A 27,578-nucleotide genomic window follows, 5' to 3' on the forward strand; every position below is an offset into this window, starting at 1 on the left:
CATGGCTACACCGACAACTTAAAATCATAACTGAACTCTGGTCACTGACCAGGTTAAAAGAAGCCAGGCCCTAACTAGTATTCTTCCCCCTGTACAAACATCAGAGCTACATTTTGATGCCAGTTACAATGCAAAACAATACCAAGATCCATTTGCAGAAGGAAGCCAGTCTTAATTGGTTCTGCTTCAAGCTTCTCATGAAAATCCTGAAGTACCACATTTTGTATTTTCTGAGATGAGAGAGAAAAACACAAGGCTAATAAAAGCCTGAAAGAATGTATGAAAGGCTGTGCTTGTCTCCTTAAGATGAATCCACCAGGAACCACACTGACTGACAGAACAAAATGCATTTTTAAAAATTCAGCAAGAGAGGTGGGGGAAAGGGTTGTGACACAATCCCAAATCTTGCCTTGTTTCACTGGGCTGCACTCAAAAGAACAGTCTCATGGAGTTTTTGCAGGGAAAGCAGCCGCTTCCTTCCAGTCATCTGCTCTCTGGGCCATGCCCACGTGCACGGCACACTGGGCATTACCAGGGCACATATTGTGCCAAGGCCACCATCGGGATCAGGTGGAAATGGGCAAAGGCTGGGTAGCACTGCTGCCCTTAGGAGGGCTCCTGAGACACAGCAACAACTACAGAAACACCATCAGTACTACCAGCCTGAGTAAGAAAACTGCTGCCAAAGACAGATAGCAGAAAGGGCACAGGAGCCTTGCAGATTAAAGTCAGCCATGAAGAGGAAGAAAAGAAAGTTAATCTGAATCAGTTGTGATCTTTAGAAGGCAGTTACCAAACTGATCCATTTTACCATCACTGAACTGTTTAGAATGAGAGGGAAATGAGGATGACAGAGTAGGAGTCGTTCTAACAGTAATACTGTAAGATAACACGTAGGTAAACAGTTTCACTTACAGGCTGGTCTGGTCCATCCCCTCCAAGCACACGGAAACCAAAGCCTGACTCTTGTTTTCGCAGGAAAACATCCAAATCTCTTGTGTTTGGAGCTAAGACAAAGCAACATTTCAAAACATGTAAGGAGCTATCTTTGATTATTGGAAGATTATGCTTTGATGGTCATTCTGACTCTTTTTACTGACAGAACACAGTAACCAGAAATACAGTACATAACTCAGTCAAATCTGCAGTGATGCTCTCTTTCCAAAATCAAAAAGTAAATTTTCAAGAAAAGGCTGAAAAAGGAAAGGATAGATTGACAAATGCCAAAGGAGAGATCACAGCTGTATTTGTATGGTGGCCCACGATAAAAGCCAGTCTATAATACAACTCAGAGCTACCTTCTATAAATTCTGAATTGGTCAGGTCTACTTCAGTTCACTTCAGAACTGGATCATCCCTGAGATCATTTCTATGATTAACTGGGGTTTTGTATGTTTGCTTTTTTTTTTTTAAAAAAAAAAGCTGTTCCACAGCTTTCTCATCTCTGTATGAATTACAAATTCCTTGAAATGTTTTTATCTACATCAGGTTAACAAATTTGATAAGAAAGTCAAACAGTTTTACTACACATATGACAAAGAAAAAGTTCCTTAGTAACTGAGTATTTCGAAGTGCAAGTTGATATACTCACGTTTGTCCTCATACATAGTCTTAGACTTCAGGTAGACTTCTGAAGGGTCCAGTTTAGGAGAGCCTGGTCGTACAGCAGTGGGTGGAAATGGCATCGGCTGTGGGATGGGATCACTGACAGCTTCCAAACTCCCTGAACTGTCCTGCTTGTCTTTCTGAAACAGACCACACCCCACAAAATCCCTATTAAATCAAAAGCATAACTGGACTTGTGTGCTTGTATGCCCAGAAACAACAAACATCATGCAGAAGATGCAGTCTTCCTTCTGCCTAATCTAAATCTCCCCTCTTCCAGTTTAAAGCCATTCCTCCTTGTCCTGTCACCACATGCTCTTGTACAAAGCCCCTCTCCAGCACTCTTGTCGGCCCCTTTAGGCACTTGAAAGCTGCTCTGAGGTCTTCCCAGACCCCTCTCTTCTCCAGGCTAGATACACCCTTTTACAAAGAGTGGAAGAGAACTCCCCCAAGCCATTTAGCAGTTTGACACTTAAATGTTTATAAACACAAGAACTTACCCTTTTTAACTGAATTGTTTTGCCATGCTACTTAATGCCACTGAACGTCAAGTGCTCCATGGGAAGTTGCTACTGCACATGTGCTAGAACACCAGTTCCCAAGTCCGACGCATTTTTACGTGCCTGCACAGAGTGCACTGACACAGGAACCACACTAACCAGGCCTGCATCCGCAAACTGCAGAGATTTATGCACTGATTTATTTAGTGTGGACAACTGCATGCTTGCAAGGAACAGAATCTGAAAATCTTATTGAGTGCACTTGTATGAAGCACACTGAACTTGCGTGCTCATATTATCTCATTGCTGGGATAAGACTTGAATATTCAAACAGCAGGACAAAGATAGAAAAAGCCACATCTACATTCTGGTAATTGGGTTTTCCTAAAATGCAATCATTTGTTCTGTACAAGAAACATTTTTAAAGAAACAGTCTGTTCACCAACTAGCCTAACTCATAAAAGAAGCACTCATGACAAAAATATGCATTACTATCAGCATATCAAATCAGAGGGTATTTTATTAAGCCCAAGGACTCTTTACTGAGCTAATGTATATTAAAGATACCCCAACGGATCAAACTTCCAAGAATAATGGGTATCAGACTAGGAATGTACAGCCCCATAGAGACTTCCTGAAAATATGGATTCAAAGATAAGCAAGCATTTTGAGAAGGGAGCGCTAACCAGTCCATTAAATCTGTGTGAGGACTGAGAAATATATGGAATATAAACTTCCTTTACAAATCCCATTTCACTTTAATACAGGCAATTAGCAATGTAAAAAAAAAAAAAAAGATACTGTATTTTGTTTCCCTTTTAACGGGTACTCTGACAGCAGTTCCTTAAGACAAAGAATCTGTGCCAGCTAAGTAGACATGGTTTTGCCAAATCATCTTACAGATTATCGCAGGGACTAAAATCCAGAGATGAGATTGCAAAAAGCAGGTCGAAGCATGCATGCAGATAGCAATTTCAAGTATAGTGCAAAAAAAAGGAAGTAACGATCAAACCTAAGTGATAATGTCATATTTAAAATAATGACAAATCAACAGTACTACACCTATTGTCCCACAAGGTCTTTGCTGTGTTCTTGATTCTTCAACAGTAAGGGAGACATCCATCACCTCCATTAAATAACCCAAAGGAATCTTTTGTGTTAAGTAGACCATATTTACATTTGGTTTGCAACCAAACCCCCCCTGAATATTCTCCAACAGAATCAAATTTAAGTACATCACTAATACTCACCCCTTTGGCAGTTTTAGTAGGTGAGGGTGGACCTGAAGAAAACACAACGTAGAAAGCAATTTCAATGCTAGGTCACCAAAAGCTTAAACAGCATTAAGGCAATGTAATCAGCCTCTCCTGTGCTGAAAATAATAACTGCTTATTCACTCTTCTTTTAAATGGCAAAGTGAATGTTCAGTTGGCCAAACACACCACTTCAGAGAAGTCTTAAATTAGAATTGCTAGCCTGTACAACACTGAAAAATATCTATTTCTTTTTTTGCTAGACACTGGTCAACGAAATCACACATCAGTTCATTGGATACAGGGACTATGAATTTGTCTGGAAGAATTTCACTTGCTACCAAAGAAATCCAATTATTTCCTTAGCTGATTAAGGAATAGTAGCATTTATATAGAAAAAGACCTGGAGATTTTTGCAGGTGTGGATGACTGTTTGAAGTGACACTCTCAGGGCTACAGTAAAATCTTAAAATGACACTAAGCAGCCACATATTGGTTCATAATTCTTTCAGCTCCTTCTGGCAAACACACACTACCTACTAGTCAGCTTTTGGGGAGAAGATGCATTCTGGTCCATGACTGACAGTCAATGAAAAGGTATAAATACGCAAATGCAAAACTGACATTTTTCTGGTATTTCCAGTGGTCAGCTCCACATCGCTGCTGATGCGTCTTCCCATCTCCTGTAATCACCTATCCATTACAGCTACAGTTACTGGAATACACTTGGAGAGCCTTAGAAAACTCTGTCCATCATACGCTTTGTATTATGCTAGAGACTGCATTTTTGCTTTAGCACTCCCCAGACACTTGGAAGAGACAGTGCATAAACATATCATAATAAAATTTTTGAAAAAACCCAACCTTAGCAACATGCTCTCACCCCAAATACTCAGGCATATAAATTCAACCTAGAACATAACAGCTGAATAATAAGCTGCTACTTGGCTGCCAAGACTGGACACGATTTAGCTATCACACTAAAAAGGGACTCTTAAAATGCATATAACCATACTTGACAACTGTAAATGTACGTATGTACCTCCTCTTAAGATAAGCAGTGGCACTTCTGCTCCTACTGGAAACTGCTTCAGTACCTCCACCACCTGCAGATGTGTCAAGCTCTGTACGTTCTGATGGCAAATCTCCTTGATTACGTCCCCTTTCTGAAGGCCTTGACACCACTGGCTGTCTAAAATCATTTTCACCTTCTGCCCTGTAGGACTGTCTGCAATGGCAAACCCAAAGCCTTTGGGGCCTTTGACTAGGGGAATGGTGACCAGCTCTGGCTGAGAGCCTCCTGAAGATGCAAGAGAGATCCTCTGTTCAGTTGTATCCATGGAAGGGCCATTCAGACGACCATTGACCAACATGGGGCCCATTTTTCCATTCTGGTCCAACACAACTGCTCCAGCTATTAGATCTTGGCTGGTCACACAAACATCTCCTTTAGTCACAGGTGGTCCGTTGATAATAGGTGTAGCTGTCACTATATCTATCACAGGGTCTTCATTGTCGTCAGGAAGAGGATAACCACGACACAAAGTCATGTTCACATACTGATTGACGGGAACGAGCTGAAACATCTGGACAACATCTGCATGGGTATGGCCAAGGACACAGCTTCCATTTATGTCTACAATGACATCACCTGTTACAAAAGAAATTTCAACAATGTCAAAACCAGAAACGAAACCATCCACACCTGGACTCAGAACAAAGGCATAACTGGAGAAAATCACTGTGCAGTTTTCAAAACTAACAATGAGCAGTGGCTGGGCTATTACCTCTTGGCTCGATGTTGCCAGAAAGCATAAAGGTTTTCCTCTTTGCATTTTATCTATTACATCTCGGAACACAGTGTGCTAAATATATAAAGTTTAATCTGCAGCAGATTTAAAAAATGATACTGTACAGTCACAGGAGATGAAGCAGTGCACGCACACTACTGCAAGCAGATGTCTTCTACTTTAATTCAGATTGTACAGCATCCTAAACTCAATCCAGAATAAATCAGATTTTGGGGGGAGTGGTCCTATGTTTATTTTAGGACTGGTTGAACTTAAGCTAGGATTGCGCCCACACACATCCTATACTCTTACACTGTTGCACCACACGGCTAAGCATCTATTTTCAAAATGAAGTGGAAGTAGGCTTCAGATCCTGAAACCTTGTTTCATAATTTACATCATTTTGACCATGAAACTTTGCATGTGTGATACAATATTCCCAGCAAGCAAACCGCCTTACCATTTAAATGCCTGGGCATCAGTAAGACAGTAACTCTCTTATTACATGAACTACAGCAGGAATAGATACGTATCTTTTCACACAAACACGTGTGCACCACCACACAATACTGCAGGATCATTATTTTTACAGAGGAGGAAAATGCACTACATACAAACAAGTTCAAACAATAGGTCGGCAACAAAACAGGGAATTGTTTCATTTCATAAGTAAATAGTATTAGATAATGAATCAGAAGCATGAACTCTTATTACTCTTCTTATCTGAAGAGTAAAGAGTTTATGTGATATGTAAAGAAGCATTTTGCCTTTTCTAGTATGTAAACCAGATTACAATAATTTTATAGGTAACAGTTAAAGGTATAATAACAATGAAAAAGCGTGCAATTCTTCATGGATTGCAGGTACATTCATCTCTCTTGCTTCCTCACTTGTCCAGTTCATATAGCTTGGCTTGCTCATTCCTGCTGCAGGTTTTTTGCAATTTTAATATTTGGTATTATGCTTTGTGGCAGCAACAAAGCAAAATACAGACCAGGTTTCAAACACACCATTTTTACTTGACATATAGAAAGGCAACAAGAAAAACATTCTGTAAACAACCCGGAAACCAAAAGTCTTAGCTAAAGCAGAACCACTGACATCTTCAGAAGCATACTCAAAGTAGATTTGTATCTACAACATTGCTTCTTTTCCTTTTCTGCCACTGCTCTGCACAGATCTTTCACAAATTTGAAAACTATTTCATTTAGTGAGGTGTTCATATTCAGTCAGTGGATGAAGTCATCCAACCTCTCGTGCTTCAGAAGCTGTGCTCTCTAAAAGCACCACAGGAAGTGCAAGTTCAGAGAAGTAATACTTGACCTGGTGCAATTCTCCCATCTTGTGCAGCGGGTCCATCTTTTAACACGTTCTTCACCTGCAGAAACTCATCAGGTCTGTCTCCTCCAATGATTGTAAAGCCAAATCCCATTGTACTTTTTTTCAGTGAGGTCCGTATAAGTGCACCTGTAAGCTGGGATGGATCTCTAGTGAAGAATGACTTCTCTGGTCCTTTTGAATTATGGAACAAAGACATACGAAGGTAGGAAACCACAGTTAGCTTTGCTAAGTTTTTTGTTTGTTTTTTAAGGTGTCATAAAGGATAATGATTTGTGTGGTTAGCATTGGCTAACCTCTGCAGCACTGTTATGGAGTAAAGCAAACGATGCCGTTACACTCATTTCATGGCTGAGTTAAGTGAATGGAGAAGTTGAAGAGCTTTTTCAAGACCATAGTACAGATTACAGCAGAGCTGGAGCTAAAGCTCCCACCAATAATCCCCAGGTTTACACTCTAACCCTTGAATATCAAGCTTAAAGCAGATTAAAAGATTCAAGGTGTGGTTTTACCTGCATCTTCCAGCTGGCTCTTCTAACTTCCCCCATATTCAAAAGCTGCTTACGACAAACAGCTTCAGAACGATCAAAATGTGTTTAAAGTAGTCTTAAGGGTCGCAGTTCAATTTAACGTTCAAAAAAAGAATCGTTCAAAAACCCTACAGATTTGGGAGGGCAGCACCACAACATCCAGTGAAAAGACAAGACTAATGCCTTGATGAATTCCAAAATCGGTTACTTATGATGCATACTTGCAGATAAAGATATTAGTGACAAAGAACACAATATTCAGTGATACCTGATTTTGAAGGGCCGACATCAGTCTGTCCTAGTTGTTTTTTCCTTTTGGCTTCCAATACTGGGTTTTCAAACTGAGTTTTCTGGTTAATATGACTGTAGACATACAAAAGGTAGATCAGGATTTCAGAAGAAAGCATTCTGCCTATTTCACAGCAAAAACAACCACAAAAGATACATCTACAAATACTATTTTTTATTATCTCAAATTATATATATAATCAAAATCAAAATATATAATTTATTATCTCAAAAAATCTCTGGAGGAATGAACAATAAACTATCATGATCAATACTGAAAGCATTTTTGTTCTTTCAGCAACTTGATTTACTTTAAGAGCCAATACAATTTTACTTCCCGCAATTATTAGGTAGAGTATACCTTCACTCTACTCTGCAAATTTTCAAAAGTTTATAATAATTTAGAACTGAGAAAACCTGCTTTTTCTCTTGACCCTATGTGTTTCTTCCATCTACCTATAATGCTTACAAACTCACCTTTTTACTAGTAGATATTAAAGCAGTAGAGCAGAGTGGAAAAAAAAACAGTAAGTCTGAGCAGAATTTAAATATCTGTGTCAGTTTTCCAAAGTCAAAAAATTGTTAGCTAGCTCTCTGAAGCTAACATTTTCAACTCTACTGATTTTCTTCCCCATGGTTAGAGAGATTTCCTTTACTCTGACCTGAAGAAGATTCAAAAGAGCTCTGGCAGCAGTTTAGTAGTTATTTACTTGGCTTTTTGGAGACAGCTATGAGAGATAAATTAATTTTGCTCTTTTACAGTTATCAGGTACCACTCTTAAATCAAGTGACCCCATTTTTGTTACAGCTAAGAAAAATGACATCAGCTCACTCCCATTAATAAATTACTTTGGTTGCTGCTTGCTTCCCTCCCCAAATGAAATACACTTCAATAAGTCAGTACAGTCACACCATGGATCTTCCCACATGCCAGTGCTTCAGCAGTGTGCACCATGTGTTCACTGCCTCTAGAATTGTTTCCACTGGATATGTTTAATACTCGCACTGCATTACAACCTATACATACTGCCTATCAAACGCTTCATTATTTTCTGCTCAATTTATAACTATGTCAAATTAATAATTAGCACTTACTCAACATAGTATGTTCCATATTGAGGGTCTTCTATTTTTTCCCATCCATAAGGAAGTTCTGCAATCAGAAAGACCAAATTTTCTGTTACAGTGGAAAACAATCTGCAAGTATCAAAGCTCTTATGAAGGAATGAGAGGACAGATTACAGACTCATGAAAAACATAAGGCAAATACAGGTCCTTTTTTATTCCCTTCATTTGCTGGAGGCTGGTCCTTCCGATGAAAGCGTATCAGCCTGTTCCCAGGAACGTGAAGTCCTGTAATTCTCACTTTGTTTCACCAGATGCAGAGACTTGTATTCAACAAAAGCACGCCACTTTAAACATATAATAAACTTAAAGACAAGATACAAACTAACCTATTTAGAGAGGAAGAACCTATAAAGGAGGAAGAAAAATACATTATTTAAGATTAATCTAATTATAAACTATGAATGTGATTTGATAGCTGTCAACTTTCTAAGCTATACAATTATTAATATGGTCACACTGCTTCTGCCCCCAAATACACCACAAGAGAGAGCTATAAATGCCTTGCAGTATCATATCTCAAGCTTGTAAAACTCTGCATCTCCATTCCTCTTGTACTTTCTGTTTCAGACCACCTGGCACAAGTAATGCCATCTTTAATTATTCTCTCAATAACATCAGGATATCTCACTGTACTCTGACAATGTTTCAGTTTTCAGTCAACCCAAGAAATCTTCATAGAGTTAGAACTATATAAGCCATATGTGATAAGTAAGAAGACAGCCCCCTCCACAGTAGGCTATTTCACCCTGATGTTTACAATACAGTGAGACACCCCAAAAATACCAGCACATGTTTAGGTCTGGCTGCATCAAATTCAGCACAGACTGTCTAGCCTGCCAAGAAGATGAAATGTGGTTCTGTGCTGCTGCAGCCTGCCGGCTCCTGCAGCCACACCAAGCTAGCCGACAGTGCCTCGGGCTTGGACTGCCTTGGACATCCCTACATTAGGGGTCTAAAATAAAAAAAATTACCTGCTCGATATAGGTACTGGAAGTTACGTGTGAAAAGCTCCTTTTTATGGCAAATTCAGAATCTGGTAAGATGGTGCCTAGCAGCAGATCGTAATTGACCGAAGGCGATAAGCAGGTAACACAAAGGTCCAATTATTCTAGATTTACTGTTCTAGTTATCTTGACTATGGAAATTTAAATATTAGAATAATGGACACACTCAGGTAGCTAGCCATTTTAGGGGTAAAATTGCTATGTAATCTTGTTTGAGGCTGCCCTAAGTTTGACAGTAACAGGGATTTTCCTAACATATGACAGCATTACCAATTATTAATAACAGCATCACTCCACAGGGTTTGACAAAAGCCCCAGTGGGTCTATTCATTTAAATGTTGTTCATTCGGATATCCTACATCTATCTGTTTAAAGTGCTCTTTTTATCCTGTGGTGAGCTGCACATATGTTTAATAAGTAGCAGTATGCGTCCATTGCTCCAGCTGGCTTCATTATGAATACACGGTTGCCGTGCAATTTAGGAAGACGACAGGCTATTCCGAGTCTGCCTCATCTTTTGTAATGTCAGGCATTTGCTGAAGACAGAGCTATTTGGTACTCTTTTCTAGCCGAAACAAGACCTGTAACTCTTGAAGCAACAGCATGAAGAGTTGAAGGGAGTCAGATTGTTCCCTCTACTTATGCATTCAAATATTGTATCATCATGTCACATGCAAAAGGTATGATCGGCAACAGGTATAATGCTGCATCTTCTTTATTATTCCTATATTCTAATATACTTATGGACCTCTTCCTCCTGCTATATTCCACCTGCACAACAATTTCCACTGAGATCATCACTAAGGTATCCAGCTTTCTCCTTAGCAATGATAGTAACCGGAACAAAATTATCTCATTGTCTTCTCAGGAATGCAGCTAAACCCATGATTCAGTCAGATTCTACTACTCCAGAGAAAATACAATGTGGACCTTCCCAGTCTTATGCAAACTCCTATCGCCACCAAACTGGGGACACTCAGCACTACCCTGCCTGCTCCAGTCACGTGTACCAGGAAGAAGCTTTACCACAGCAATAATGGATTGTATCCAGCTGGGATAAACTCAGACATTTACCAGTCACAGGTGAAAAATTAATTCTGAATATCTCACCTCCATCTTCACAGTCTTCAGGAGCTTTGGCCTTCTTACAGAGCCGTGGATCAAGCCATGTGGTTGTCTTGGTGTTATGACTGTAGAGCAGAACATGTGCCATTAAAAGAAGAGAACTCCCTCAGACTGAAGAAATTTTGCTTTACTTTTACTTTTAAATATTTACTACCATGGGAAGACTGTAGCTTTTAGATAATATAACCTCTATTTGTGCCCCAGTCACACCATAAAATGCTAAAGAAAGGCAACAATGATGCTCAGAGGTACCACTGCACTGGAGACTCTCCATGACAGATGTGAAATGTTAGAGGTATAAACACTCTCCCCTGACCCCGAGAGCTCATGTGGGAACAGCAGTTGTTTCTACCTAAAAGGAAAAAATATTTTTAGCCTCTTATGATTAACCCTCAGTAAGGTTTCCGCTGCAGCTTATAAATGAGGCTGTTCCACATGTGCACATACGAGCTACTTTCCTATCCTGGGCTTTAATCTGTGCTATTTGTACTTTTCAGCATGCATTCCCAGCCAAGGAACACAAGCATTGAAGAAAGAATAAACAAGCTCTCAGATTTCAGAGGAATTTGACATAGAGAAGGTTTATATGATGTTATACCTCCCTTAGCAATACCCAGCCAGCTTCGTATTTTGTGAGGTACAAAACTCGCATTACAAACTGACGCTGCATGTGGAACCATAAGGCTTTCCTGTGTGACGGCAATCGTACCAAGTGTACAGCATAGATGACTAGCAGTAAGGAATCTAACAGCAGGAATATATTAAATTTCCTAGAGAAACAGAAGCAGTAAGAGCAGCAGAAGAGAGGTGTAAGAGCAGCAGGCGGCTTCCTAGACTGCCACCCATCAGCACTTCTCTCCCACGAAGGGCACAGCAACCCCTCCACACCGTCAGCCTACTCACTCAATGAAGTAGATCATGCCAGTGTCGGTGTAGGCCATCTCCCAGTTCTTGGGCAGTGGTTCCAGGGTTTCATCCCTCAACAAGTAATTTCTGAAGTCCATGGAGCTGCTTGTCTGGTTGTAGCTGGGAACAGGTTTCATCCAGTCAGGAGAATCTGAATGTTTTTCTTTGTTTTCTGCAGTTGTTCAGGGAAAGTGTTACTATTTGTCAGATGTTTATGTTGTTTCTCACAAAGAACCACCCTCTTAATCTGGCTACGAGTGGATGTCAAACACTGCCCCATGTGTGATGTGCATTTTTCCACCTTTTTTTTTTTTTCAGCTGTGAACTTTGAAAAGCTGACATGAAAACACTGAACTCTGCTCTTCCCCTGCCAAACAGAATTAACCTCGTATCATGTGTCTGAGCCTACTCTGAAAAAATCAATGCTGGCAGAAAACCAAGTTGACTACACTTTGTTGCTGCTCTTACATACAGAACAGTGTTTGTAATACCATAAACCTCCCCCCCCCCCCCCCCCCCCCCAATCCTACTAATATTCCTCAAAGCACCAGAATGAAATGTAGAGAAGACCTAAAGTGCCAATAAAACACACACCACCCTCCTGCAAGGCACAAGAAAAAGCTCCCAAAAATCCCCACAGGAAACTTTCAATGCAAGCCTCCACCCTTCGGTCCTGAGGTTACGCTCAGTATCTTTCGTCACACAACAACATCTGCGACCTTCACCTAACCAGCAGCCCGGTCACCTCACCGCTCTGTGCTGTGGTGTTGTCAGCCCTGAAGCTAGCAATTTTAGGTCAGGTCTAGTCAATACAAGTCTGTCTTAAACACACACACAGGATCATCTGCAAATGCCATGTGACATTTCTCTCCGCCATCAGTTCCTCCCCCTCAAGATGAGTTAACTGTGACAGCGGAAGGAAAAGGGCATCCTGCCAACCTTTGAAAGGTCCAACTGGACACTGGTCCAGTCCTCATGCACTCTGCTTTATTTCTCTCAGAAACTCCCCTTCAGGCAGTTTCAGGCTGTGCAACAGTTCCTTAACCAAAATAATCTGAAAATTTTACAGTATGAGCTAGTGTTGCCCCTTAAACCAACAGCTTCACTAAAATCTCCTTCATACAAATACAGTAATCTCCTCAAAATTAAACAATAACATGTACGGGGTACGAATTATACTCTGCAAAGGATTCTGTTACTTGAAGAGTGGATAAATTTTTCCTTCCTCCTCATGTAACTGGCAGATACCCAGCACTACATGTTCTTTACTGAGCAGTGCATTTTATGATGCAATTGCACATCTGGCTGGAAGAACAGCTGTTTCTTCTTAAAAGATAATTTCAAAACTGAGTAAAAACACCAGTCTGAATAGAAAACTGCCTTCAAACTTTACCAAAACTAAGGAAGCAGTTCAAGCAAGCATGAGTGTTATTTGTATGCTTCTTATCCATTCATACCATACTTCAGGGAATTTCCCCCCTTGTCAACCAACCTATCCCTCCGCTGCCATTAACTGCTTCCTTTTCCTCCTCTTCCTCCTCTTCAGGGAGAGCGCTGTCCATCCTTTGCATTTTGCTGACAGATGTGGTTCTTTTCCTCTGTGATTCAGTATCAAAATCATTGTCAAAAAGAACTTGATCCACGGGATCAGGCTGAAAGGGGCTGGGCTCCGCTGGAGGCTTTGGAGTACCGTAAAAATTACCTGACAGTGAGACAGAAAATCAAGATTGCTAAAGCACTGACACTTGCAGAAAGTACTGGCCGTGAATGTTTTATTGCCTATGTAACCTGTTTTTGGTGAAAGACCTGAACTGTAACTTAACTTCTTAAAAAAAGACATAAGCACTGTCAAAAAATCGATCAAGAGTCAAAACCTATTTGCCAATGATGCTATCTGACATCAGAAAACAATAGGTTTAATTCAAATTTTCTATCCTGCCACATGTTTTCAAAGCAAAAGACAGATTTGCTACTTTATAGAACATTAGTGAATTCCTGGCAAAGAGACTTCAGGAACAGTCTTGAGAAAAGCAGAACAGTGAAAATCAATTGTTCTTACTTTATATACTGATTAACAGATTAACAAAGTACTATGCAGCAACAGAAACACTCTGAAGTAAAAAAGCTAATTAATTTTGTGCAGAAGTATCTATTTACATAAAACCATTTAGAAATAATTGATTCTAAAACTACAATCCTACTATTTTCTACTGATAATACATGCTGTTAATACAGCTTCATCTAAAAAATGAATTCTGCTTGAGAAAAATAAACAGATATTTTTCTTCAATATTTTAATCTAAAACACAAAGACTGGGAATCATCTGTTGTTTTCCGGAAAACAGTTTCAGCAATTGACCTCTCTCCTGACTGCTCATCTGACTTTTATTAGGGAATGAAGCACACAGTAAGAGAGCTTCCCAGAATTCCTGCTGGGGTAACTTTTGGTGCTGGATATGGTTTTGACCATTAAAAAAAAAAAAAGTAAGAAACCCTTCTGAAAATTAAGTGAGGGTGAGGCTCAAAGTGGTGACAGCCAGATAAAGGAGAGCTAAGGGGAAAAAAAAAGTGTCAGTTTAGTCTAAATTTGCTTAGATTTCCACAGACAGGACGACATTGACAGACAGCATGAGACATGTAAAAGAAGGAGGTACAAAGCCTTTCACAGAATCTTCTACTTTGGACATTTTCTTTTTCTTTCTTTCTTCCTTTTTTTTTTTTTTTTTTTTTTTTTAAGAGGGTGGAATCAACCAAACTCATTCGAGTGCCGGTAAATCCACCAACTACCAAAGAAATCCACTTGATGCATACTTAAAGTTGTTGGAATCAAATATATGTTAAACAGATGTAAAAATCAGGCAGGTTTATAATCTCAAATTCTGTTGATCATCAACGAAAGCTGCACATGCTCAGCATTTCTGAAAATTTGGCCGTAATTTAGTTGACTTCAAGTACAACTATATATTTGAAAAAAATCTAGCCAGATCATATTTCAGATTTTATAAACTTAGGTTAAAAAGCATCACAAGATGTTTGCAATTTGTTCTGTTCACGGTGTCAAGTCGTTCAATAGTAAAAAGCAGTAGAAACCAGGTGATCGTTACTTGAAACCCATCTGCAACCAGGCATGCTCCACAGCAGTGCAAGACATCCCCAGGGCTGAGCCAGTCAAACTGGTATCTCCTCCCTCTCACTTTATAAAAAGGTGGGTTTTGGTTCATCTCCCCACCCTAGAGCACAGGGACAGGAGGAACCTTGAAGTTACCTCTGACTGACATCAAACGCTTGAAAACAAACCAAAGCAAACCAAAGGCCTGTCGCACAGTAGCAGCTCCTTGACTCCCCTGGATAACCAGTTCCTGACGGTTCGCTACCTTCATTATGACGTGTTTCCCCATCACTTTTAACAAAACTGACTCTGCTACAGATTTCGACAATCTGGTCTAGAGCTGTTAGATTTTTCATAGCAAAATACATTTGCTTCCTCAAAAATGCAATGGGGAGAATAATCAGATGGCATTAAGACTGGCTGAAAGGACACCTGTGACTTAGTAGAGAGCTTTAAAACAAGACCACTAGTCTTCTTCACAGGTAGTCCAAAAATAGACTTAATATTGCCGCTCTGGTGGCGTAACGACCATCAATGGGCAGGCAAAGTGGCACCTCCGGGGTGTAAGGAACTGCAGGAACTGCACTTAGACCAAGACACCAGACATGAGTTCTGGGTCCTTATTCCCATTCCATTCCGTGTCATCAACGTACCATCATATGTTCCACTTTCTAGCAAGGCTCCACTTTCTTCCAGTGCTTTAAACTGCTCAACCGGAATGAAATTATAGTCTACCCCAGGGACCTCCCCATCTCTGGGAGCCCGTGTAGTGCCTGAAAAGACAGAGAAAACATTCTTGTAAGATACTTAAGTGCTGCCTGTTTACCAAATGCTGCCTGCTGTACAGTTCAGTAAAAACAATGTATTTTTGTACCTTTATACAGTGATGATGTCACTCCGGTAAGATAAGAGATAGAACACTGGCGAGCAAATGAACAATAATGTATGAAAACTAGGCCAATAAATTATGTAGGAATGACAGTTCTGGTATTGAGGAAGGAGGAGGAAAAAAAGCTGGGTGAGGTGGTAATTAGGGAGAATTTCCTCCATTCAGTGAACCAAAACCAGCTTCTGTGGAAGCTGACAATGCCTGGGCCAGGCCGTCACAGGCTGGGATTCTGAGGAGCTGTTTAACAGCTGTGGTATGTTAACCCGGCTGTAAGGGTGCTTCATCTCTCCACTGTTTCCACCAGTACCAACTCACTAACCTGCCAAGGGGTCAGCATAACTAAGCACATTTGATTTTTGGGCCACCAAATCCGTAACTGGGCACAGAAACTGTTTTTTAACCTTAAAATTCAGAGTGTAAATCAGCTATACACCAAACCCTGGCTGTAGGTAAGATTTTTCAAGGTAATCAGTAAATTGCTGGTTTAATGCAGAAGTTCTCGAAGCGTTATATCTCTAAATATGGGTCTCCCATAGTCATAACAGCTTAATTAAAGCTCTCCTGGAAAGGACTCTACTGATTTGTTACTGCCTATAACATAAAGCATTTTAAAGGTGTATGTCAATTTTTTTCAGGCAGCAGCACGAACAAGAGCTGCTAGCAAATAAACTGCATTTCACTATTATTATCTTCTGAGAAAGTCACAAAGCCTTGGGCACGATCAGTATAATAATGATGCTAAATTGAGAACAGAATTCCTGTAGTTACAAGAACATCAGTTGACAAACTGAGGTTTTTACTGCAATGAATATTTAAATACAGTTGGTGATGAGCCATTTTAATCAGTGAACCTTTGAAACAAGGTAAAGGATGATCTTGTGATAATTAAGAAGTGAAATTACACAGAAGGGTGAGAAGCAATGACACAGGATTTTTGGCAGCTGTCAGAGCGTCCTGTGCCTTGAACGGTGCTTTCTATAAATGTCCACTCATGGGAGCAGTCACCTTTAGGCACCTCGCTAAAGGCAAGTTGGCATCTGTGCTGGCTGGACCGAGTGATGCTAGCAGATGCTCAGAGCAGAAGGGCTGGCATAACTGATGAGACAGGTCTACCCAGATTCTCCCACTAATTAATTCTTGCTGTGACACTAGTTTGTCCACACGCTGTTCCTTCCTTCTCTCTTGGGCCATGGATTCACTCTCCCTCTTGCCACCACCACCTTGTACTGTCTTCTCGGGTTGAGCGAACAGCAGCTCCCCTGCCTGCACCTTCTGTCGCGGCAACCCTTTCTGCGTGTAATCCAACCCCCCCCACACCTCTCCTTCAGCTGCGCTACTCTGCCTAATGCATGTGACCCTCTCGAGGTCCCAGTTTTCTCTTTGTGCAAAAAAACAATAAACTGACAAAAATCAGGACATTTCCACTGTTTGATCATGCTGAGGATGATTTATTTCTTGTGGCAGCTGTGGTTACTGTAACAACAACTGACAAACTGCCAAAGAGTAAAACACAGGTATTACTGAAACACTCTGAGCGCTGGGTTCTGAAGTTTTTGCTGTTTTGTCAGTCCATATTGGCTGGACATTTTCATTGCAGCTTAAGATACAAAACTATCCCAGCAAAGACATTTACAGAAGTTGCTGCTGCAAGGTAAAACTACAAACCAGATTAAGAGAGAAGGCATTTAAAGCTCTCAAATTAAGCGATGGTTAGCAGGAACAGATCAAATGAGGGTGATCTTACATACTTACAAGGGATGGTTCTCAAGTAGAGATTGTCTCTGATCACTTGCTGGAGTTTATGGTCTATAGAGCCCTTCTGGAACTGAAGGCTCAAGTAGTGGCGCAAGTCTTTGTTGATGACTTTTCCTTAAAAAACAACAAACAAGAATAACTTGTAAAAATAAGCAGGATCTCACAACAAGAGTGTTATATACAAGTGCTATAAATGTTTCAAAAAAAGGAAGCATCACAGAGAATTGGGTTGTTTTTAATACAACGACCTGAATGGAAAAGCCATTCTATGCTACCAAAGCCTGACTCTGCTGCTGTAAATTGGCACAGTGATTTTAAGCACAGCTACGCAACAACCTTCTAATCTCAGTATCTCCCCAAGCAAGACAGTGACAATATCCTGGAATTATTTGGAAATCAATAAAAAGTATTAAAATACAAAATCTATTGCCAAAATTAAAGTCTCTACAGACAGGAAACTGTTTCAAAATACAGCGATAATACTTTCTATTCGATTTACATCAAATGGATAGGCACCTGAACTCAATATTTTGTCACATAGGAATCTGCATTCTTGATATTACAAAAAGAAATTATTTTCTTTTAAAAAACAATGCATGATAGAAGCGAGAGGTTTTTACAATTATTCCTTTGCAATACTTCTGTCAGGTATCATTAGCGAATCTGTCATATCAGTAGATAACCATGGCCCCTTCAGCACACAAATAACTGAGCTCTTGTATTACTGCTTCATCCTTCTGACAGAAGGGTACAAACCAATCTTTTGTACCCTGTCATCTTCCCAGAAAGCACATTAAATAGGGTTCAGTGACCTTGGTAAATTTAAGTTACGTACTACAGCAGAATACTCAGGGCTTTAGGGAAAAAGACTCAGTCTTTGTCTTCCAAACCCACTCTAGGAGATGGCCAGTAGCAGGCATATGCTGGTGTATCACAACAGCGGGAACAAAAGCTGGAACAGACAACTGCTCCTTTTAAATTGCATCAGCAGCAGGTTATGAAACGTATAAACCTGCCGTTGGGAGTGATTCTGACAGGAGCCTGCTGAGACCCGCTGCTAAAGAGACCATCTCAAAAGGCCCAAGAATGAAATGGGGCACAGACCCACATCAGTCTTTCTTAAAACAATGCTCCCCTACAACTTAAAGTGAGATTACTATACTTATATAAAATGCCAAGTTTGGAACAAACCCCAAAACACCAAAATCACCAAAACCTAAAAAACCCTTCTACCACTAACCAAGCTTTCCCAACCATGTGTCACTGCTGCAAAGTTGGTTGCGTATTTTGGTTTTGGCAAGTTTATACTTGCCCTTCCCATTTTGCCAAGTGAAGGGCAGATACACACCTTACACTTGTCTCTCAAACACCACCTTGGCTGCCACCATTCACTAACAGCAAACTGTATTTCAATTTGCACCTTTTTCCCTCCAAGCAAAACAATAGCATGGTATTTAAAAGAGAAACCAAGTTTACCTATTATCTCTCTCTTCATAGAGGCCTGTGCCGTCCATAAATTAACCAAAACCAAACAAAATCACCCTAAGGCCCCAAGCAAAGAAAAAACCCACCACACACATGCATGTACCCAGGGATGCAGGCGGCACATCCAGTGCTTAACATGAGTCCCGAGATCCAAATGAAGCCAAATTCTCCCCACCCTTCAAAGCTGTCATTTATTTCAAAACTAAGCACAGAAACACTAAAAGCATTCTACAGCATGGACAGGACAGTCCTCACGGCTCCCCAGGAGTTACACAAGCAATGCCGTACTTCCACTGATGTGGGTGGGGTGAGCAGTGTCCCTGTCCCCAGTCCCTTCCCAAACACACAACTCTGAGTAACTCCGCAGCTCCCCTGGGTTGGATGCTCTCTGTTGTTATGTTAGCGAGCCCCCAGCTCAATTCCCTATATTGCCATCACGAGCTGTTCTTTATAAAACTTTGGATTTGCTTCCTGCAGTGTAATGAGCAAAACATGTCATGGAAAATGAAAACAAATGGTGTAATCTCCAGCAAGAAAAATATTTTCCATTTGTTTCTACAAATCACTTTATTGTTAGTAGACAAGATGGTTTCTCAACATTAAAAAACGCTTCACTGCTAAAATGGACCATCCATCTCCCTGTCAAAGACAGATCTATAGCACTGCACTTTAACAATACAAACATATTTCACTTAGGCAGATCAATACACACATCCTTCACTTGGGCAGATGAATCTGGTTGTTAGTTACATTCAGAGCACTGCGTGTTGGAAAAGCTTGGCAAGAAGTGAAAATCTGTATGATATGTAGAATTACAGAGACTTTATTTATTCCCTGATCTTACCCTCTTCATGTTTTAAAATTTAAAAGCCTCATAAACCCTTTTCAATAAATATCAACTCAGTCAGAAAAAAAAGAAAAGCTGCTACTACAGGTATGCTGACACTGAGGGGTTAATCTTAACATTAAAACCCTACAGATTGGACTATACGCCGAGAACAATATGACTAAATTAAAGATTGAAAGGATTGCCTGGGGAAAACAGAAGAAAGTCAAACAAAATAGTAGGCAGAGAGAAAATGACAGAAAGTCACATAGAGAATGGTGTGCATTACAAAGCAGAGAAATAAAGTAACAGTGAGGATGCTTTAGGCAGCCTCCAGAGCTTGTTCTTACGTAAAAGCCAGATATTTCCCCCTTCAGGAGCCGAACATGCTCCTTTACACTGTTTCACACAGGCTTTTAGAAGAACCTCATGTATCAGACTCTCCAAAATGACTTAATAAATGTTGAGTTGGTGTTTGCTGTGCTGCTGAGCTGTCTCTGAAGGATGACACACACAACACAGGGACCAGTCAAGAGGAATAATGTACTTTATACCATTCAGGTTCTGCAAGATGAACAGGCACAAGCCTCTTGTTTTCAGTTTTAATTTAAATTAACCACAAAGGTGGTGTTTAAATGAGGATATGCACACTGCAGTTTGGTAAGGAAAACTAAGTGACTGCAGAAGAAAAAAGGGCTTGAGTACCACTGCAGCAAAACACAGTGCTGTGAAGGACAGAGGCAAGCTTGAGTGACAGAGACACTGTGAAAAACGGGGGTAGTGGCTTTCATTTCTTGTCACACCACAAACGGCAACAGTAAAGTTGCCTTTGCTGCTGTACCTAAGCAGGACGAACATAGCTATTTATACATCCAACCTGTCACGGAAATGCTGAAGTATACATGTTGCGGTTACAAACAGATGGGTATTGCTATGGTGCTACTAGAACTCAACACAAAGCAGCACATTTCTAGATTAGCAATGCTGGTAAAACAGCAAAGCTCAAAGCTGAAATATGCAAATAAATGCTAAAAACTCAATCTGTGAAGATTCTGTGTTGCTGTCCAATAGTAAGCTGCAGCAAAATAATGTCCAAGTATGTCTGGCTAACACAGCAGGTATATGGGTTACCTGTGACATCCTCCCCCAATCTAAGGCAGCTAATGACCCCTAATACATAAGGCTCTGAAGACCACATAGAAATTCTCCATTTCATTTTGATGCACGATCTATGCAGCCAGAGGTGACAACTTTCTGGAGGCATGGCACATCCTAGTCACTGCACCACGCAGGGAGCTGTACCCTGAAGTTTCCATGCCAACACCTCCCAGAGACAGTGGCAGCTATATGCCAACACTGACCTGCAATGCTGCGCTGATGGGAGAATTAATGAGTACATAGCGGTTTTCTTTCAAACTTTTTGAAAAATATTTTGCCGTTAATTATGAAAGCAATTTTACAAAGTAACCGTTTATTAAGTGTGCTACTCTCCTATTAAATGATATAATTCATTACTACGGCTTAAAATTTCACTGCAGCCTTTAGCATAAAAATGGAGTAGTCGCGAAAACGGAACTGCATTCCCTCACTCTTGGCTGCCCTCCGCCCGCTCCTGCCCTGGCCAGACCTCGGCACCACTGCCCACAGGGGTTTTAAGCATCAAAGAATGAAAAAAAGGGCACATTAGACACTGCTGCAGTTTTGTTTTCTCAATGGCAACAAAGCAGAGGAAAAATGTAAACAGAATTTCGTCATGTAAATTCAGAATTTCATGAGTGTAAACAGAATTCCATACTGTCCAAGGCTACGCTGGGCTGCATGAGGTGTTACATAAGTGGCGATTGCAAAAGGCAACCTGGAATATGAAAATTCCACGTGAAAAACATGAAGGGCTAATAAAGCAGCTAAATGGCTTTGCTCAAAAGCAGCCAAGGAAAACAGGAATTGTCAGAGTTGATCAAGTGGAAAACAGTTACTGTTTAATTAAAAACTAGCCTATTAATACATAAAGTAAGATTAAGTGATCTTCGACGTGATGAAGCAAAAACCATTTAAAGAAACCTTCAGCAACAAAAAGCAGACACCATGCATTAGGAAACCAAATTATAATTAGGGTGCAACACGTTAACTTTATGATGTTCTTCAGCAACTACTCACATGTGTAATTAACACAAGGTACATATCCAAACACATGCATTCACTGACACAAATTATTTCTAAAAGCATGAACAGAATCACCATATTCACAGAACACGGGAAAGATGGAAAAGACAAGCAGTAACCTGCTGCCCACCAGCAAATACAACCCACGTTCCCAGTACAAGGAACAGGTGGGAGGTTCAAATTTTTCCAGTTATATTAGAAAAAGACAGCAACATTTTGCGCACCAGACCCAGCCAGCGGGTGCAGCCTTCCTCAGCCTGTGGGGCAGAAACACCCATGGGTTACTGCGCCGCAGCCTGCCTGCCCTTCAGGCAGAAGGCGGCCCTGGATGGCAGAGGCGGCAGGCTGAGACCCGCAGCCCTGCTCAGCACCTCAAACCCCAGAACCTCGCTCCCCAGTTCGGCACCTTGCCCCTGAGCAGCCCCCAGCCCACCAAGGGCTCTGTGGACACGCTCCCACTCAACACCTCCCTGCCCCTCTTCCAGAGAATGGATGCAAGAACCTAAGTTTGGACTCTGCCTGCTAAAAAGCAGAGCCCCTGGGAAAACGCAGGCCAGTAAGGAAGGCGAGAGGCCAACCGCATCTGGGCCAGTGATCCGCCTGGGAACAGAGACCTTGGTCCCATTAGGGACTGATTGCCCCTTGAGGTAACTCCTGCTCGTTCACGAGGCAACTGCTGCTGCTTCGAGGAGCAATCAAGCTCACCATCAGGTGAGGCATTACTTTCTAAGAGACAAGGAGTAAGAAAATCGCGGTGTTCTGCCCACAGGGCTCAATAAGCACCTTATAGGCCATCCGGCACCACCAGCTGCTTTGGAGTTCAGTTGCTGCAAGGATGTTCAGAAGACCAAAAGCAGATAATCATCTCAGGAATGTGACATGTAGGCTTCTGCTCCTCTGCCTTTTAATGAGACTCAGGCAGCAGTAGGTCCACACTGCTCCGCTCCCGAAGTCAAAATTAATCACATCTTTTGACTGCCAGATCCGACACCAGAAAAGGCCAACCGTTGACTAATTCAGTGAAGATTCTCCAAAGGGCTGTAGTGGGCAGGTCTCTGGCTTGGATACCGTAAAGGCATCTTGATTTGCTGTGTCACCGGTAGGCAACGACATTTGTCTGAAAACAGAAATCTGTCACAAGACATATTTTCCCCTGACAATGAACAGAACAGACAAGGTAAAGAATGAAACTTCATTTCCTAGAACAAACGTGGGAGAAGAGCCAAACACATTAGAAGCTTCTTTTTGGATGTGAAATGCAAATGATGTATTTTACAAAGACAAAATAATAATAAAAAAACCTTAGCTCATTAAAGGGCATGAAGAAAGGAAGAAAAATCTATTTTAATGTTTTGTTCATACTGACAGACTTTTCACCTTCTCCCTCAACCCAGGATCATTTGTAGAACGTTGGGTCGAGAGCAGACCAAGAGACATCAACAATCAAACTCCTCTGAAATTACAGATGCTGTTATCAGTAGAGGGAGAACTGGGGAATGACTTGGGAAAGTTGTTTGGAGAGGGAAGGGAAAGTCCTGGGGATGAGAAGCTGATAAGCGCAGATAAAACTGAACTGTACTATTTGGGAATACAGATAGGTATCAAAGGAGGTATTATGATTCAGAATAATGCTGTAAGGAGAAAATATATTTAAAGTATATTTTAAATTCCTCAATAAGATGTCTTACAAAAACTTTCAAATATTCATTAACAGAATCTCACTAAAGCCTGCTGGGCTGTGTGAATTTCCCTCTACTAAATGACTGCAAAGAATATTGACTGAATATAGGGACAGTAAAGATATTTTTATTAAGCCACGCTGCACTCGGCAAGCTACATGAGCATCCCCCAAAAAAGCTTAGACAATGTTAAGTTCTGTAGACTAGAGCCACTGGCACAGGGTTAGCTGCGAGACAGACACAGAAACAGCAGAGACAGCCTGGGTTTAGGTGATGAATGTACACAGGTGAGCAAGAGGCTCGGGAACAAGTGGAGCGAACACAGAGAGGAGGGGGGGCAGAGAAGCAGCCTTGCACGGCATCTGTGTGCAGAAAATCCAAATCAGTCTTGTTACACAGTTCTGGAAGTTATTCCAGCATCTGGAGAAAACATGTTATAATGAACAACAACAAAAAAGAAAGCATTTAAGAAATTATCAAACTTTCAGGCAAAGGACAATTAGAGAGAAGCCCTTTACACCATGCTTCCTTTGAGATAAGCTTCTGAACACAGTCCTGCCAAGCACATCGCAGCTTGGAGAAGATTGCTACTCATTCCCTTTATTTTACCATGCTTTTTAATTGTATTGCATAAAGACCTTCAGGAAACACTAGCCATATGGAAATCACTGCCCTCCTGCATGCCAGTGTCCTATAGAGACAGAATGAGGAGAGATTCAGAATTCGGGGAGGTTTTTGCAGAACCTGACCCACCCTGTGTACTCTCAAGCTGTACATTTGCCTGTGCAGTATGGCCAAGAACTGGACATCTAATAAACATCGAAGACCTGTGCAAACAGCTACATTTAGAAGGCCGATTTTACTCCAAGGCACAGATTAATGACACAAGACCAACCGGTATGGGTGGGAAGTCCCAGAGCGTCGGCACAGAATGAAAGAAGCAGGACTGGAGGAGACCTCACTGACAAGTGGCGGGACCTGTCCGAGTGGCAGAGGAAGGAATTTAATTCCCCCATAACACAGCTAATCCATAAACTTTTAACTACAACAGCAAATTTCGTTTCTCTATAGTGAAGAGAAATCATGGTGCAGAGCATTTGCCAATTACCATGCTGTGAAATAAAGGTTGTTAAGTGGCTAAATGTTACTAGTGTCAATCTTCTTTAAAGAAAATTGAATTAAGGATCTTTCATGTAGCTGAACTATGGCTGTGTCATTAAAGATATTCTACAAATTCAGAAAAAGTAAAGGGTAAGTATGTCAGAGTCATCTAATTGCATTAACATGACAGATGCAGAAGAATTAATAGAAGAATTTACATAGGGTCTATTGTACAGAAAAAAAATTTCAAGGCACTTCATAGCCACAATAATCCATTAGGCCAGACTAATTTACTAGCTGAAAGCTAAAAAATATTAGAAAAGTTTACTTTGAGAGGCTGGTTTAATTGTAGTTTGTTATATGCTGTCCGATAAATTCTTGGTGGTATATTCTTATTTACAGAAATTATGGTAGAGATAAGCCTTACAGTATTCATAAATCATTTACCATAGCATTCAAAATACTGGAAGGGTGTTTTTACAATACTCCTGAAATAAGTGAAAAAACATTTATCAAGATCTAAGAAATAATGTTGCCGCAAACCTTATTACAGCATGTAATCCCACTTCACTTTGGGGAATCTTTTTTTGTTAGTAATACAAAATACACTCTGAAAACATCAAAAACTGTACATGTTGACTTTTCAAGCCTACAGATTTGGGAGATCGCTCCTTACTAAAAATGATCAAAGGGGCGATCAACACAAGCCTGTCCAAGATAATGCCCTAAGATCTTCAGTCAAGGTGGTGACTGATACAGGGAGACAATGTTTCTCAAACCTCGTTCCTGAAGATCACAGCACACTGTACAAGGTGTTACAACCAATAAGCCAGCCCACTGTTGGTAAACCTATGCAAAAATAATTTGGCTTTGTGCTTGCTTATGAACTTCATCATTAAAGCATTACAAGTTTTGAAGACAACTAAAATATGCTTTGGAAGGCATATCCCCAAACAGTCTTTAAGAAATACAAAAAGTATTGGCAAATTATGCATTGTTTATTCTGAACAACACTTGGGAGCTGAGAAGGACAAGAGATGAAATGTAAACAGTGGGAGCCTGTATGCAATCCTCCAGGTTTTTATTTTTGGCAGTACAGAAACAGCAAAGCCAACTGTAACGGAAGCCTCTAGATTGTGAATATCCATGGCTGGGTTCCTCAACTGCCATGAAAAAAAAAAAAAAAAAAAAATCTATTGTTTAGTACAGAAGGAAGAAGAAAGAAAATATTGGCAGAGCATAGGCAGCATTTAGATGGGAGTCTTTCAGTGCCATTTGGTTCATATATGAAAATAACACTTGTTACCCAACTAACAATTGCCTGCGTTTGCAAATAGATGCATCATAGTTGGCTGAATCTTGGAAGCAAAGAATAAGGATCCAGCACTGTGCAACCCAGAGGTTTTTAACAGAGGAAGTACCTTCTACCACCCACCCCGAGCTCACCGCTCCACCTCCAGAGCACAAAACATCTATGGGCAGGGTGGCGCGACCCTCCCCTGCACCCACGGATGGCAGCTCCCATCTAACCACAAACAACAAACATGGCTCTTCTTTAAACTACCTGAAAGCAAAAAGCATTTAGCTCACATGCCAGGACACATACTGAATGAGGACATCATCAGTAAAGCTCAAGTGCGACGCCCAGGGATGCTGGGGCTCGAGAAGTGCAGAGCTCCTGGCAGACAGGCTGCCCCTGCCCCCCGATCCGCTCCCTGCACACGGCGGCATCTCCGCAGGGCGCCTGCGGCCAGCTGACACATGGCAGGACAGTGACACACACCACTTCGGAATTGCAGAAAAAGTTGTAAATTAAGACCAGCTGCATTTGGAAACCCATATGTAGGACAACAACAGATAAAGGCTCTACTGGACTCAAAAACAAGTGGCATTTTGCAGCAATACTATTGCGACACAAGACTCTCCATTAGAGCCTAGCGCAATTTTGTGAAGAGGTATGTATCTCATCATGAAAATAAAGTATATACATTTAGTATTGTTAACATGAAATGAAACATACATGTAAAAAACCAAAAAGATTAGCACACAAATGATGAGAAATGTTGGCAATTACTGGTGGACCACGCAGTTCATTATTTTTTACTGAATACTACTTTTTTCCTGTTCTGTATCTTGTTACATCTACAGACACTCTTAACCTATGCATGACTTCTGTGGAATGACAGCAGATGTCATTTTAAGTTGGGGTTTATGTGATGCATTGGTAGCAAAAAAGCTTGCAGAGCCTAATACATTTTCTGCCTATGACCTTAAGGATTTTTAAAATTAAAATCCTTTGAGTAAAGAAGTTCAAACTTTCAGATGCCAGCTTCAAGCATACTAGTATCAGATATAATTACAGTAATACATTGCACGCACACAAAAATCCATTAACAATGGGAGTACAGTCAGGAGAATTACCAATGGGTAGGGTTTTCTCTGATAACGCCAAGTATTTTAATGTACCATTATTAAATAGGAGAACAGCAAGGCACAAAGAACTGTACAGCTGTTTCTGATATAAGATCAGACACTGAAGGAGATATGAGTAGAACTCAAATGATTCAGAATAATGAATGGGTTTCAAATAAAATGCAAACATAACTGTTTCCTTCAACTTAACAGTGGGGAAGAAAAATGCAAAAGAACTTCCCACAAGAGAACAGTTTGACCTTTTATATTGCATACGGAGACTTCACTCTTCTCTCTTTGATTTAGTATTTTCTTGAGAAGTGAAAAAAAGCACTTAAGAGATGAACAATCTTTTGCCAATTTATTAAGATTTGCTATATTTTCAAGAGGTACTTTAATTCTCTTCTTTCCTCGTGATCCTTCCCCACACTTCACTGGGAGGCAGCATGTATTCTACTTATGGGAAAGATGGAGCATTTTACAACCTTCTGAAACAACTAAGACTCACTGCAAAGAATTTGTTTTTAATTGCTGTGGGGTAGTAACCTAAAAGCAGAGATACACCCTGCTCTCAGCTCACAGACAGCACTTTGTACTTTGATACTACGACAATGGCTGGGGGGAAGAGTCAGTGAAGAGTGTCTGTGTGGAAAGTCACCCCTGAGACATCACTGTTGATACACCAGATGAAG

The 27,578-nt window shown here is 40.7% G+C and overlaps 1 protein-coding gene across 5 annotated transcripts in view; it reads right to left on the bottom strand.

The window, feature by feature from the left end:
- MAGI3 (membrane associated guanylate kinase, WW and PDZ domain containing 3) overlaps positions 1 to 27,578 on the bottom strand; it is a 73,605-nt gene that overhangs the window by 18,631 nt on the left and 27,396 nt on the right. For 4 of the 5 annotated variants that reach the window (XM_040616540.1, XM_040616539.1, XM_040616542.1 and 1 more), the window contains exons 2-13: positions 17,218 to 17,334; positions 15,230 to 15,349; positions 12,960 to 13,169; positions 11,465 to 11,639; positions 10,547 to 10,626; positions 8,400 to 8,457; positions 7,285 to 7,379; positions 6,472 to 6,660; positions 4,401 to 5,009; positions 3,356 to 3,387; positions 1,592 to 1,745; positions 916 to 1,007 (exon numbers count right to left, since the gene is read on the bottom strand). In XM_040616540.1, coding sequence (XP_040472474.1) covers positions 916 to 1,007; positions 1,592 to 1,745; positions 3,356 to 3,387; positions 4,401 to 5,009; positions 6,472 to 6,660; positions 7,285 to 7,379; positions 8,400 to 8,457; positions 10,547 to 10,626; positions 11,465 to 11,639; positions 12,960 to 13,169; positions 15,230 to 15,349; positions 17,218 to 17,334 — 1,931 coding nt within the window. Of the gene's footprint in view, positions 1 to 915; positions 1,008 to 1,591; positions 1,746 to 3,355; positions 3,388 to 4,400; positions 5,010 to 6,471; positions 6,661 to 7,284; positions 7,380 to 8,399; positions 8,458 to 10,546; positions 10,627 to 11,464; positions 11,640 to 12,959; positions 13,170 to 15,229; positions 15,350 to 17,217; positions 17,335 to 20,662; positions 20,673 to 27,578 lie in introns of those variants that run through there. The other variant, XM_040616541.1, reaches the window with a different exon arrangement.

The sequence above is a fragment of the Falco naumanni genome, chromosome 17, assembly GCF_017639655.2.
Source record: "Falco naumanni isolate bFalNau1 chromosome 17, bFalNau1.pat, whole genome shotgun sequence".
Classification (NCBI taxonomy): Eukaryota; Metazoa; Chordata; class Aves; order Falconiformes; family Falconidae; genus Falco; species Falco naumanni.